At 45.7% G+C, this 14,144-nt stretch overlaps 1 protein-coding gene across 3 annotated transcripts in view; it reads left to right on the top strand.

Annotated features, from left to right (window-relative positions):
- The first annotated feature begins 336 nt into the window (after positions 1-336).
- INPP5A (inositol polyphosphate-5-phosphatase A) overlaps positions 337-14,144 on the top strand; it is a 424,043-nt gene continuing 410,235 nt past the window's right edge. Inside the window, exon 1 of one of the 3 annotated variants that reach the window (XM_075935229.1) lies at positions 337-951. In XM_075935229.1, coding sequence (XP_075791344.1) covers positions 877-951 — 75 coding nt within the window. In that variant the 5' untranslated portion in view covers positions 337-876. The remainder of the gene's footprint in view (positions 952-14,144) is intronic. The other 2 variants (XM_075935228.1, XM_075935231.1) reach the window with 2 other exon arrangements.

The raw sequence follows: 14,144 nt of genomic DNA, 5'->3' as shown, positions 1-14,144 counted from the left end.
GAGGGGAGTGTCTCTGGGAGAATTTTCTCTTCCATACTCTCTAAAGCTCCTCTCTGCTGCTGAAAGCAGGAAGCAACCCCCTGATGGGATTAACATGCAGGGTGTCCTCAGCCAGTGATAAGCCACAGGTCACCCACAGACAAGCACGGGGCTGGGGGACAAAAGGGACCTAACTCCCGTTCATTCAGCCCCTGCCAAGAGCGACTCGCACTGCCAGAGGGGACGCGAGTGGCCCACTCTCTTCCTCCCTTGGACAGCATCTGGGCGCTAGATGCCGTTGCCCTTTTAAGAGCAGCCCTGTCGTGTCAGGCCCGTGACGTCAGAGATCGCAGAGCCCTAGTCCCTGCTGCCTGTGTTATTGCAGCCAAAGGCTGGGAGCAGCAGCAGCGGTTCGCTCGGAGCCGCTTCCCGAGTGCGAGCAGGGAGAGCGCTGGACCCCCTTCCGCAGAGCCTGGCCATGCCCAGGGAGTCAGCCACCGCCGCCGCCTCCACCAGCAGCAGGAACTTTCCTGGCAGGAGCCTAATGGCTGCGAAGGGGGGAATCTAAGACCCAAGTCTTCGCCTGCAGCCGGGGAGCGGGAGATCCGGCAGCAATGAGCCCAGCGGCTGCTTGGCGCTGATGTCTCCGTGCCGCTCCCCGGCGGGAGCACTGCGAATCCCGCGCCTACCTTCCTGCACCTCCCCTGGGGCACAGGCGAGCGAGTGAGCGCGGCAGCAGCTCCCCCCGGAGAGCCTTTAAACTGACTTCGGAACTTGCACCGGGCCAGGGCTCGCCGGGCGCACCCCGCCTCCTCCCCACCCCGCGGCGTTTACACGGAGCGCCCCCCTTCTCCCGGGGCGGCGTGTGAATTGGCGAAACTCCCCCCTGCCGCTGTCATGGCGGTGAAAGGGGCTGCAGCAGGTACCGGAATGTTGTTAGTAACAGCCAACGTTGGATCCCTCTTTGATGATGTAAGTAGCGCGGCGGTGGGGTGGCTGCTCACCGGCAGGGCGGGAGGGAGCCCAGGTTGGCGCTGCCGGGGTGTTCCGGGCTCTCAGCTCGCCCGTGCGGCGCTGGGTCCCCGGAGCCGGGCTGGGCGGAGGATGCAGCCGGGGTCGCTGGGTGGCGGCGGTCCCGGTGCTTCTCCCCGCCGGGGCTCGGAATAACGAGCAGGATCCCAGGCAGCGCTTACTTCCTCGGTGGGTGGGTGAGCGAGTTGTGCCCGGTCCTAGCGCCCTGCCGCCGGCTGGCTCCTCCAGAGCGACGGGGGGCCGGGGCTGAGAGCTGCCAGCCCGTGCCTGGGGGCGGGCTCTCTGCACGGGCAGCAGAGCGCTAGGACACTGCCGGGGGGCGCAGGCCACTTGGCAAGGTTGGTGCTCGTCCACGGGACCACGCCGGCGGCGTTAGGGCCCGGGGAAAGGGCTTCGTCTCACCGCTGCCGGGCGGCGAGTCCCGTACGTACAACTAACCGGGCTGGGGTCTGTCCTGCGTGCCGGGCGTGGGGAGCTGCTGCAGCAGCCGCCTTTTCCCACACGCCCTGCCTTGGGGAATCCTCCCAGCCGCCTTCCCATCCTGTTCCCGGCATGCAACGAAGTACGTGCAGCAGCTCCAGGCTGGCAGCGAGGGGCCACCTGGTCTGGGGGCGCCAGCCGCCTCCCTGCCTGAAACAGAGCCCTTCTTCCTTGCCAGGGCGATGCGGGAAGGAGTCGTTGCTTCCCAGGCACCCTTCATTCCTAGGCAGAGCTGTGCTAGGTCTGCGTCTGAGACCCCGATCAGTAATCCCCTGGGCTCAAAGCTTGCTGGGGAAAGTTTGTTTATCAGCCGGATAGCAGCAATGTGTCACGTTCACGCTCTGCCCGGTGACTTCGTTCTTGTTTTTACATGCTCCCTGAGGATAGTATAAACGAAGTAGACTTCCAAAACTGAAACGCCAGAGAAAAAGTGGTAGCTGTCAATAGGGCCTTGCTGTTAAGAGAAACTTTTTCATCTGTGAAAAGTGTTAGTGCTTTTAAAGGATGTTCATGTGCATGCACTTCTCTAACCTTAAGCCTTCAGAAAGCTCTGTACAACTCAATGAAACTGCTGTCAAAACTAGTTTTCCTGTCTATATCTTTAAAATGTCTCTGACTGTATACATTTTTAAAACCTGAAAGGCTTGGAATGTTTTCAGTTAGGTTTTCTGTGTCCTACAGTTGTTAAACTGAAATCTTTCACAAAATGTAACCTATGGTGATGACCACATATGATAAATCAGTTTTTTTATGTAGTTGATCTAAAACTTCATTAAAATGTACTTTATTTGTTTTTAAAACCTGTTTATTTTATGCTGTTCATTTTGGTGTATTTTACGTCAGCTATCTTGTTCCACCAGAAAATTTGTAAATTGAATATTTTAACTGGAGGTGAACTTTTTCTTTTCTTAGGAAGCCTTAGTTAAAATGTCAAGATAGCTAAAGTAATTTGGTCTGAAGCAAAATAATTTATACTCTAAGTTTTCATTTTTTCTTAATATATCAGGGATTTGTATCATCTGACTGAAACCTTTACCTGTGGTTCTGAAGCTTCAGAAATAAAGCCTTGCATTGTGAGAATGAAAGAAAGGCGGGGGTAATTCTACTGCATAACATGCCTTCCAGTAGTGCTGCAACTCATCTTACTCCCCCTCCCCATTTTTTTCACACAGTGGCATGATAATATGATGCTTTAATTTTGTTTGGTGTAATTAGCATTTATAGAAATGTTTTAATTATTTTCCCAGAATAAAAATATTATTGTAACACTTGACATGTCTAGAATTAAAGCAAGGAGGAGAAATTTTGTTTGTAAACTGGCAAAAGTTAGTTTATCAAAATGCTGGAATAGAATGATAGCAGCCAGTGTTCTGGGATAGCAGCCAGTGTTCTGATCATGCAAAGACTTAAAGGTATGGCGTGAAATTCTGGTCCCTCTGAAGTCAATGGCAAGGCTCCTGTTGACTTTGGTGAAACCAGGCTTTCAGGTTCCATATTTATGAGTTACCAGAAGACTACTTTGTTTTTGGTATTTATTATTTGGAAAAAGAATAAGAATTTGTTCAGTGGAAGAGCCTATGGCATGGAATTGATTGTACATATTTTTGGTAGATTTCACCTACTTTGTTTAGACACATATTAAGACTTTTTTCCTGAAAAATGCTTTCCACTGTTCATATTTCTTCAAGATTTTTAATTTTACATTAAATCTTACTCATTTCTATAAATGTTATTGTGATATTGCTCAGCCTAAATATGTCGTGTAAATTATTTTTAATGGTGCACCATGGAAATTGGAGGTGGGCTGGAAGTTTAAATCTGAATATTGTGTGTGTTTTGGCTCACTGATGTGTAATTGTGAGCAGAGAGCTTGTGCAAACTACACACACCTTATACAATGCATGAAGCTGCCCTTGGGCAATCTTAACACAGAGGCCTTGAAGCCCTCTCTGCTGCAGTTTTGAAACTAGCCATGAATAGGGGCAGTGCAGGGTGCAGGCTGTGGGAGAGCCCAGGTGATCTGCAGTTATATGGAAATGGTAGCATATGTTTCATCTAGGTACTGTGGCAGCTCTTACCGCCTATAGACTTAAGTGTGTATGATTTCTCTTCATTCTGCAACATCCGAGATTGAACTGATGCTTTATGATGAGTAACTTTCTTTAGTTTGTAGCATTGAGGTTGCTGTACAGCAACAATATAACTTCAAGTTAGGTTATTAAGATTGGCACTGTTTATTTGGGTGCTACACATTTGTTAAGTACTGCACCTGCAAATATTCCTTATTTGAAATTAACTTTTCGTAGTGGGACAGATTAAAATCTTGTTGCATGATAGATAGTTTCAGCTGGGTGTCATGACCTTTCTTAATCTCAGATTAGTGGTAGTGCTATTTTGGTTACCATTTTAGTGATGAGTGAGAATCGGTATTTTACGCGCTTATATTGGGTAAAAAGTTTTTCTCATCATTTACTGATTTTCTCCCTCAGTCATCTGTCCCATTATGACAGATTATTTATTAACTTGTGAGTTAGCGTTACTCGTCTTAAGTCATGACTCACGAGTGACTGAATTGCGTTTATTTAGCTCTCTTTCCACCAATCTGCTGGGGCTATTTCATTAGACCTGCTAATGCAATATTTCTGGATTTGCAAATATGTATTTTACAGATATGTTTATGCATATGCTCTTATATACCTAATCATTTAACAAGTCTCACTGTGTAATCATTTCCTGTTTTTATCACAGTATATAGCTGCTGACAACAGAAGATGTGAGTTCAGGTTACCTGTGGGCTATTGCTTTCCCCTCCCCCCTTTTTTCTTTTTTCTCCTGCGTGTACACAACTTCACATCTACCTGGCAATGGATAGTGTTCATAGCTGCAAAAAAATTAATTTGATGGACATCTTTGTGTGTTCACTGTACAAAGCTTTCATTACATTAGAATTCTACTGAGTATACTTGCATCATTTAAGAGTTTATAATTTTTGTCTAAGCTATTTTAGTTTGCAGTTAAAACAAACAAACAAAAAGCCTATAGCTACTATGCTGAGTAACCCGATTCTACTCATGAACAGTTTTCACTAAAACATACAGACAATCAGCTTCCAGTAAAACAAAACAGTTTAGAACTTAAAGGTCTGCAGTTTAGTAAGATCCGGAGATGACCTACTTTCCTCCTCCCATCCCAGCTTTCTTCAGTCTGTTCAGTTAATTAAAGAAATAAGAAACTACTTATTGTTGTTGCTTTTCATTTTCTTTAGGATAAGAGGTAGGAGCCCATCAGTTTTGTGTGATGAGATGGTGGCTGGGTGAGGTTAGGAAATATTTCAAATATTAGTTTTTCCCCAAAAGTGTGTGAGGAGAGGTTAGCAGCCATGAGGTAGAATAGGTCTATTAAAACTTAAGAGCAAAACTGCAAAAGGAATTCACCAAAGCAGATTTCTTTGCATTATCAGGAGTTTAATTTCAAATGTTAGTGTGAATCTGAGCAATAGTGTTTGACTTCCATGAAAGATATTCCTGCTTGCAATAATCAGTTTCTTAGTATATTCTTGTCAATGTGTGCAGCAAACTATTTGGCTCACAAGTGTACAAGCACAGGTCATATGTCATGCTTCTCCTTTGTCTGTTTGTTCAGGCAGATACCATCATCTACTCCCACTTCTCCCAAGTGGCAGGCAACCACTTCTCTTCCCTTCTTTCAGGTAGACAGATCAGATGGACCTCAGGGGTAGGGGTGGAGAAAAGTGAAACTTTAAGGTAGGTCACAATTTGGGCCTAGCTAAAATTCCATCACCAATACAAAGGATGTACAGGCAGTCCCCGAGTTACGCGGATCTGACTTATGTTGGATCCGCAGTGACGAACGGGGCTTTTCTCGCCCTGGAGGACTGGAGCGGCAGGACGCCCAGATGCGCTGCAGTCCCGCCGCCCCCGTCCTCCAGGGCGAGCTCCAAGGCTTTGCTCCCCATCTCCCTGCAGACCAGGGAGACCGGGAGCAAAGCCGCGGAGGACGCGGGCGGTCCCGCCACCCGCATCTCCCTGGTCTGCTGGGGGTGGGGAGCAGCTAGTGCTCTCCCTCCCCCCCCCAGCAGACCAGGCTTTTCTTGCCTACGCCTGGGGTAGAGCAGCTGGGGTGCTGCTGGGTTGGTCCCGCAGCGCCGAGGAGCAGCGCTACTGTACCAACCTGGCAGCACCCCAGCTGCTATGCCCCAGGCGTCTTGATTCAGCCGCTGCTGGTCAGTTTCAGCAGTGGCTGAATCAGGACGCCTGGGGCAGAGCAGCTGGGGTGCTGCTGGGTTGCTCCAGTAGTGCCGAGGAGCGGCTACTAGAGCAACCCAGCAGCACCCCAGCTGCTCTGCCCCAGGTGTCCCCAAGTCAGCCGCTGCTGAAACTGACCAGGGGCTGACTACAGGAAGCCCGAGGCAGAGTTGCTCTGCCCCGGGCTTCCTGGAATCAGCCGCTGATCAATTTCAGCAGCAGCTGACTTGGGGACGCCTGGGTTTCTTAAGTTGAATCTGTATGTAAGTCAGAACTGGCGTCCAGATTCAGCCGCTGTTGAAACTGATCAGCGGCTGATTCCAGGAAGCCCGGGGCAGAGCAACTCTGCCTCGGGCTTCCTGTAGTCAGCCACTGGTCAGTTTCAGCAGCAGCTGAATCTGGACGCCAGTTCTGACTTACATACAGATTCAACTTAAGAACAAACCTACAGTCCCTAACTTGTACGTAACCCGGGGACTGCCTGTCTTCTTAAGCATCTTCCTATTGCAGTATCAACAAGATCTTACCTTCGTCTATTTCTCTCACATTCACAACGTAGCTACTTGATCTACTTCACAAACTACAGCTACAAGTTCCAGTTACAAACTACATCTAAGATTTCTCTATGAACTAGTATTCTGTGTTTCTTCATACACCTGAATTTTTCTTTATGCCAAGAAGAGAATATTTAATAACAGTTGAAAGAGTTGAAATAACAAATGAGGTGGACTGAAAAGAAAATTAATGAAACAACCTGGGAAGTGGAATCAGGAGGGTTCACATGGCATTTACAGGCAGAGCTATTTTAGTATTAAAGGCAAACTACTATCAGTTATTGCAAAATAGTAAGATACCAATCTTCAGCAGCGGCTGATGCCAGTTCCGACTTACATACAGATTCAACTTAAGAACAAACCTACAGTCCCTAACTTGTAGGTAACCCGGGGACTGCCTGTATTATTGGAACAAAAATTATGATTCTTAGGCCTGGGGTGGCACCAAGGGTGTTTCTCTTTAGGAGTGTGAGCACGGGGGTGATACTCCTTGGGTCTTTATTTTGGTCACTGGCCCAGAACTAGGGTTGCCAACTGTGTCTGAAGCTATTCCGGAAGAATTCTTTTCTTCTGTGGTACTTTCAATAGTCACTAGGCGATTGAGATCAGTTTGGGGAGACTCCAGGCAATCCTACCTGAATTAGTGTTTAGAAGTGTTGCTAGTTATGAAAGTGTTTGTGTCAGCCTAGCCCAAGTTCAAATATAAATTGGAAAAATAATTTAAGTGAGAGAACACCTGTTCTTTTAAATCATGTCATTTTGGTTACCATCTTTTTTTCCCTCACTTCGGTTCTAGCAAGACTTTTACCTGCCAATATAATTACCGACTCTTTCACTTGGGATAAAGTTTTCAGAAATGCCCAAGGCCCATTTTCAATGAAAGTCAATAGGCATTAGGTTTCTAATCCCCTTAGATGAGCTGGAAATATGTTATGTAATTCTTTGCATGTTGGATAGATATAATTACAAGATTTTTCTGATGGTACTCCACATTTGTTCTAGTTTGAACATTTCTCAAGGTAGTGGGCTCTAAGATCAGGTCAGAATGAAATTGTGGGGAAGAGAAAGATAAAAGCCTTGAAACTGAAGCACAGACACTTTTCATTCAGATATTTAATTTTTAAAACTGGTTTGTCCTCTAATGCATAGTGAATGAAGTATGTAATTCTGTCTTTACGAAGTGTGGTCTAAGTTTTTCATGCTTGAAATGGTTTGTGTAGTGTGCTTATGATACTGGATGTCAGTGAGCTTAGCTGGTATTAAATGGTAGTGGTGATAAACATCTTATGGAGGAAAAATATTTGAGTTTTGGTGGATATCTTACAGAAACTAAGGTGGAGAAGTGGTTTTTTTTTCTCCCCCCCAAGAGGGTATTAGGAAAATCCTGTATTTTAATCTACGTTTGCTAAAGCCCCTCTTCCTATTCCTTCAGATCTGAACTTCTACTATGCTTTTTGCAAAGTTATTTACATTCTTTATTTCATTGCTAAAAACATGTGCATGCAGTATTTTGGTTGTCATGTTCTTATTCCTTGAGCTATACAGGTGTAATTTTGGATGATGGCACAACAAGGGAGTAAAACAAACGGTGCCAAGTCTTCCTGGATAAAAGTCCTTGATTCAGCAATGTACTAAAACATGTTGAACTGGAAGCATGAGGGTAGTTTTGTTGGCTTTCGTGGGGCCATAAGTGACGTGGAGGTGCACTGCCCCCCTATACCCAGGCCAAAATTTAAATTGCTAAATGGGGTTCTCCCTCATACCTCTTCTCTAATCCTCTGGGAGGCCTCCTTGCACTCCTCTGCCCCGCAGGCACCAGTCGCCTATGAGTGGGGCTATTCATTTGTTTAAGTGCCTTGCTGAATTGGGGCGTGAACTAGTATCAAATTCTCTTTCTAGCATTTAGTTCAAATATGTGATCAGAAGCACAGAGGCTGGGCTACCAGAGGAGAGAGGGATGGATAGGAGGATGTCGGGAAGAAAGGAGGATCCCTCACACCAGCTGGGTCAGTGAATTTATGTAGATGTGATAGTCACCGTGACCAGCACTCCTCCTATGGCTGTTAGCTCAGGTAACTAGCAAGGGTGTTGACAGAGCCAGAAGAATCATTGGGGATATAGTGCTGAAATTTGAATTGTGTAAGATACGTCGCCTGCTTTCTTTGTGTGGGGAAGTTAAGCCAGGGGTTGAGAGAGACAGAATGATTTAAACCCGAGTAGGATCACCATGCCTCCAAGGAAGTCAGGGCCTGGAAGTGGACTGAAATAGGAAGGGGTCATGAGTACATAAAGGGAAATGTGTATTTAGTCACGATTAGGATATTTTTATGGTTTGCCTTGAACTGTTCTCTGTGAATCCATGTCTCCCCTCCCCCATTCAGTATCTAAGAGTTGTTCCTAGAGATTTTCTCTGTTTTAATTTGAGGGGTAGCTGTGTTAGTCTGAATCTGCATAAACAATGAGAAGTCCGGTGGCACTTTATAACAGATTTATTGGAGCATAACATCACAAAACGTAATCACATCAGCCACATCATCATAGGTTCATTCACTTGCACATCTACCAATGTAATATATGCCATCATGTGCCAGCAATGCCCCTCTGCCATATACATTGGCCAAACTGGACAGTCCCTATGTAAAAGAATAAACGGACACAAATCAGATATTGGGAATGGTAACATACAAAAACATGTAGGACAGTGGTCCCCAACCTTGAGAGGCTGCCGGGCTCCAGGGGACGTGGCCGTTCGCATGCCGGGCGCCAGAGGGCGGGGACACATGCACACCCGGGAGCAGCCTCCCCCATAGCCGCGTGCTCTGGGGCAGGGCCCCCCGCAAGCGCCGTGCTCCCGGGGCCGGCACTCCTCCCAAGTGCTGCGCCAGGGGCCAGCGCTCCCTCCAAATGCCACGCCCCCTGGGCCGGCGCTCCCCCCCCCCCCGCAAGCGCCACGCGCCCAGGGCGCGAGCGGCCAATTTGCGGCGCTCCCGGGGCCGGCGCTTACTATGCGCCCAGGCCGGCTCCAGCACCATGCATGCACCACGTGCCCGGGGCCAGGCTAGCCCCGAGCACTTGGCGGGCACACACAAATGGCCACGCGGGCACCATGGCGCCCGCGGGCACCGTGTTGGGGACCACTGATGTAGGAGAACACTTCAGTTGCCCATGACACACAGTAGCAGATTTAAAAGTAGCCATCCTACACCAACAAAAACTTCAGAAACAGACTTCAAAGAGAAACTCCAGAGCTACAATTCATTTGAAAATTTGACACCATCATTTTAGGATTAAACAAAGACAGTGAATGGCTAGCCAAGTACAAAAGCAGTTTCTCCTCTCTTGGTATTCACACCTCTACATCAGCTGCTAGAAGTGGGCCACATCCTCCCTGACTGAATTGACCTTGTTATCTCTGGCCTTTCTCTTGATTGGTACTCTTTTCTTTTCATGTGCCTGTATTTATACCTGCCTCTAGAATTTCCACTACATGCATCGGATGAATTGGGTCTTTGCCCACGAAAGCTTATGGTCCAATAAATCTGTTAGTCTATAAGGTGCCACAGGACTTCTTGTTGTTTATTCTGTTTTAAATTGTTTTACTTAGTTGCTTTGTAATACCTAGCAATCAAGTATACTTTATCAAGTATATCTTTTGTTAATAAAAATCACTTTTTTAAGGTGATGATTTGATTCTTGTGTCCTGGAAAGGATCAGGGGCTGGCTGTGTGTGTGTGTGCCTGCCTGCCTGCCTGCCTGCTTGCTTGCTTAAGACAAGTTGTCAGCTAGCAGAGACTGCAGTTTTTCTCTTGGTTTTTCAAGCTTTCTTGTGGTTAAGGAGCTTGGGGTTACTTATCTGGAAGAAGTCCAAGTGCTTCTTCCTGGGTTCAAGAAGAAAGGGGTTTTCTCTTTTTATTTGGTGGTGGCAGCTACCCCCAAAGTCAGTAAATCTGTGACTCTGGGGAGTTTCTTTGTAAGCAGAGCCTAGAGGCTAAGGTCTTTGTGGGCCCCCACCTTCTGCATTTGGAGTGCCATAGTCAGGATCAGCCCTGATAGACAGGATAAATATTCCACTCCTGACTTACCCTAAATACCTAGAAAGACCCCTTGCAAAACAGCAACATGTCAAATAGCTGTAAACTTTTGGTATGTACTTGGTCTTCAGCAGCCCGTACTACAATCAGAAAATTTGGCTGTAAGAACTGAGGTTTTTTTTTTTTTTTCACTGGTCTGGCCTACTTTGCCTCTGCATTCAGGGGGTTAAGTGACATTGGAAAACAAAACAATCCTGTTAAAGTAGGGATTCCAATTTTAGGTCTAACCAATAAATACGGATGAATGCTGCCTTAGGGCCACGGAAGATTCATTTTTCAGTAATTGTGGGGTTTTCAATTTTTTTTTTTAAATATCAAATCCTAATTTTTTTTCTCACTTTACATCACTTCTTTCTCTTCACTTCTTTACTGTTCTCTGATACTGGTGTCTGCTTTTCAGTTTCATATTTGGAGGGTGACATACAGCTGCTGCAGGCAAAGACACATAACATAAGTACTGTTTCTTGTTTTTTGTTATAACAGTATTTCCCTTCCCAGTTTCCTTTCTTTTAAAAGTTAGAAGCATAGTGGAAAATTCTGGAAAATACAGTGATCAAGGGAAGTGATATTATTTTTGCGACAGAATCTTAAATCTGTCTTAATTTTAAAAAAAATCCTTTCCCTGTACTACATTCCTCCATCTTTCCCTTAACCCTAAGAGAATCTCAATTGTATCTTTCTTTCCCCCCTTTATTTCTTTTTTATAAGCTTTTAAAGCATTTGTCAAATCAGATGAATCTTGGGGAACACTTGAAACTTAAGTGTGGAACACGTATTGGCCCTATCTAAAATTATCCCTCTTGAAAAGTAGTGTGTATGGGGAGAAATCAAAGGGTTTCATTTTTATTTGCAGCACTTGAGTGCTTTCTGTGGTGTGAAGTTCATCATATCTCTAGACCAACGTTCCCTCTAATCTTTTTTTCATCCATGTGTGGATTTTTTCCATCAATGTGCAGAATACATTTTATATGCACTAAGGCAAGGGGGGAATGTGCACCAGCAGTAGAAACCAAAACCTAGCTGTGGGTGCTTTGATAAACAACTGGGGAGACTTGGAATCTTTCCTTAATGACCACACAAGTACATAGCTTACAGGAAACACTTATTGAGACTAGGACAGGTAGTAACAATGCCTGCAAGGGGAAACCGCATTATCATCACATTATTTTTTCACATATAAAAGGCACATTTTGAAACTGCATGCATTCCTGCTTAATAAATTGGGGTATGTCTACACTACCCCCCTAGTTCAAATGAGGGGGGGGGTAATGTAGTCATGCGGAGTTGCAAATGAAGCCCGGGATTTGAATTTCCCGGGTTTCATTTGCATAAAGCCGGCCGGCGCCATTTTTAAATGCTGGCTAGTTCGGACTGCATGCCTCGTGGAACGAGGTGTACAGCTAGTTCGGATTAGGAAGCCTAATCCGAACTAGCTAGTTCATGCCGCGTGTTACGCAGTCCGAACTAGCCGGCATTTAAAAATGGCACCGGCCGGCTTTATGCAAATGAAGCCCAGGAAATGCAAATCCCGGGCTTCATTTGCAACTCCATATGACTACATTACCCCCCCAGTTCGAACTAGGGGGGTAGTGTAGACATACCCTCGTAGACCAAGATTTACAAACATAAGCTGCTGTATCTAGACCATGGACACAGCGGGGAGCCTCAGGCAAGCTCCCTGCCTGCCCCACCTGCTGCTCAGAAAAGTGGCTGCAGGCCATTTGTCCAACAGCTGAGAGTTAGAAGAGATGAGGCTTTGAATGCTGCTCCTGCCCCCAGCATAATCCCATTGGCCAGTTCCTGGCCAATGGGAGCTGCCAGCTTGAAAAACAAGCAATGCACAAAGTACCCCTCTTTCCGGTCTGAAGCTTGTAGCTATTCACAGATCCACATAGCCCTTGCAATTGGTGCAGGGGCTGGGCAGGCAGGGAGCCTGCCTGAGAAACTGGCTGGCTGGGACCAGCTCAAGTAAGTACTCTGTCCAGAGCATGCCTCTGGCACCCCAGCCTCTACCTCCATCCCAGAGCCCACACCTTTTCCATTAATATAATGGAAGAGTGTGGCCTTTGACCACATTCCAAATTCTTGCAGTGACCCCCTAGCAAAAATTATAACCCTCCTCTTTTGTAGATGATAGTTGAGTTGGTTTGTTAGCCTGCATCAGTTTAGCTCCTTGTTTGATTATGGCTTAGATAAATGATGATAAACAGCACAACGTATCTGTTGCGCTCACGCATGCAGTTTTGACAATAACTTGCATGAGCCCTTTAGATGGCATTATATAAGGTCTGAGTGACATTAAAGCAGTTGTTTGTAGTTTTCCAGATGGCAGCATAAAAGTAACGCATGCTTTCAGGATTTGCTCGCTTACGTAAGATTGCAGTCTCCTTCTGAGATGATAGGATCACAAAATAGAAGAAATCTGTATCATGAATTTCTACCTCGTTCAGCTGGCACATAGAATCCCTCAGGTTCTGACCTGGTTAGCTGTGTGACACATGCACATCACTTCCTCTTCTTTCAGAGGCGTGCAGATGCTTAATTGTGCTCAGAATCCAGCTTTTATTTTCAGCTGCCTAAGGATGTAGTAGTCGATGACGCTTAGAGGAAATTAAAGAATAAAGCAGGTGTTTGTCTTTTATAAATGTGATAATAAATTAAAACAATACGGTGTAATAAATCAGTAAAACATTTTAAAGGTGCCTCTAGGAGACTCAAATGGTTATTTTTATTAAAGAGAACAGATGAAAAAATTGTGCTGGTCAACTTCTGTGGAACATGGACTTCAGAAGTTATTCAAAAATAAAAAAGTGTAAAATTTATATGGTTCAAACTGGGTTTTGGTGTTTAAAATCAACTGTACATTAAAAAAATAAACAGGATATTACAGTACTCCGCTGCAGGGCTTTAATATCTGGTACCTACAACTTTACATGGAAAAGTAATAGGAAACCATATAATGTAATTTTAGCTATTTTTAATGTGATTTTTTTAAGGTAAAACAAGGAGAGTTAGCATCATGTGATATCCTGAATTTCATGGACCACCTATCAGTGGATCATAGGTCATGGCTTAAATTAATGTTTTCTAAGTATTTGTACTTCTTAGGCAAGTAGCAGAGTACTTAAGAGAAAGTGTTAATACCAGTGTCACTTGAAGGTGGGGGAGGGGAGGACACCAGCAGGCATGTGCTCCTCTGCTGGCCCTAGAAGTGCTTTCAGGGAGGCCCTGTGGGGACTATTGGCCCCTGTCCGGCTCAGTGGGAGGAAGGGTTTGAGGTAAGGCGCTGACTTACCCGTAGTCCGCCCTTTAGCAATATGGAAAGCTCTGGCCCCAACTGGCCTCTCTCTTCCTGGTAAAGCCACCCTTCCTCAGTGAGTCTGTAGTGTAACTGTCTCCTGTGCTTGCTGCCCCCAGTGGTCATTGTGGAACATAACTGTCTCTGCGCTCAGCCCCCACCCTTTCTGTGTAATAGACAAAACAATTGGATTCCGGGCAGTTCCTGTTATCATGGCATAATCAAACCCTGACCTTGTTTTAAGTTAGAATAAGAGGAACGTGCATACCAAATTTAGTGGGCCTAGCTTACTGTTTAGGAGGAGTTCTTGAATAAATGGATTCAGATAGACTTATGGACAGACACACAATCTCCCAAATGTATATACAAGCTGCACTGGAAGTTTCTCTCACACAGCTAATCAGGCTCTCTCTAATTGTATGTGTCTCTCTAAAGGGCCTCAAGT

Source organism: Pelodiscus sinensis, chromosome 8 (assembly GCF_049634645.1).
Source record: "Pelodiscus sinensis isolate JC-2024 chromosome 8, ASM4963464v1, whole genome shotgun sequence".
Classification (NCBI taxonomy): domain Eukaryota; kingdom Metazoa; phylum Chordata; order Testudines; family Trionychidae; genus Pelodiscus; species Pelodiscus sinensis.
Note: the sequence above shows the minus strand (reverse complement) of the source record. Positions and strands in the feature narration are given on the sequence as shown.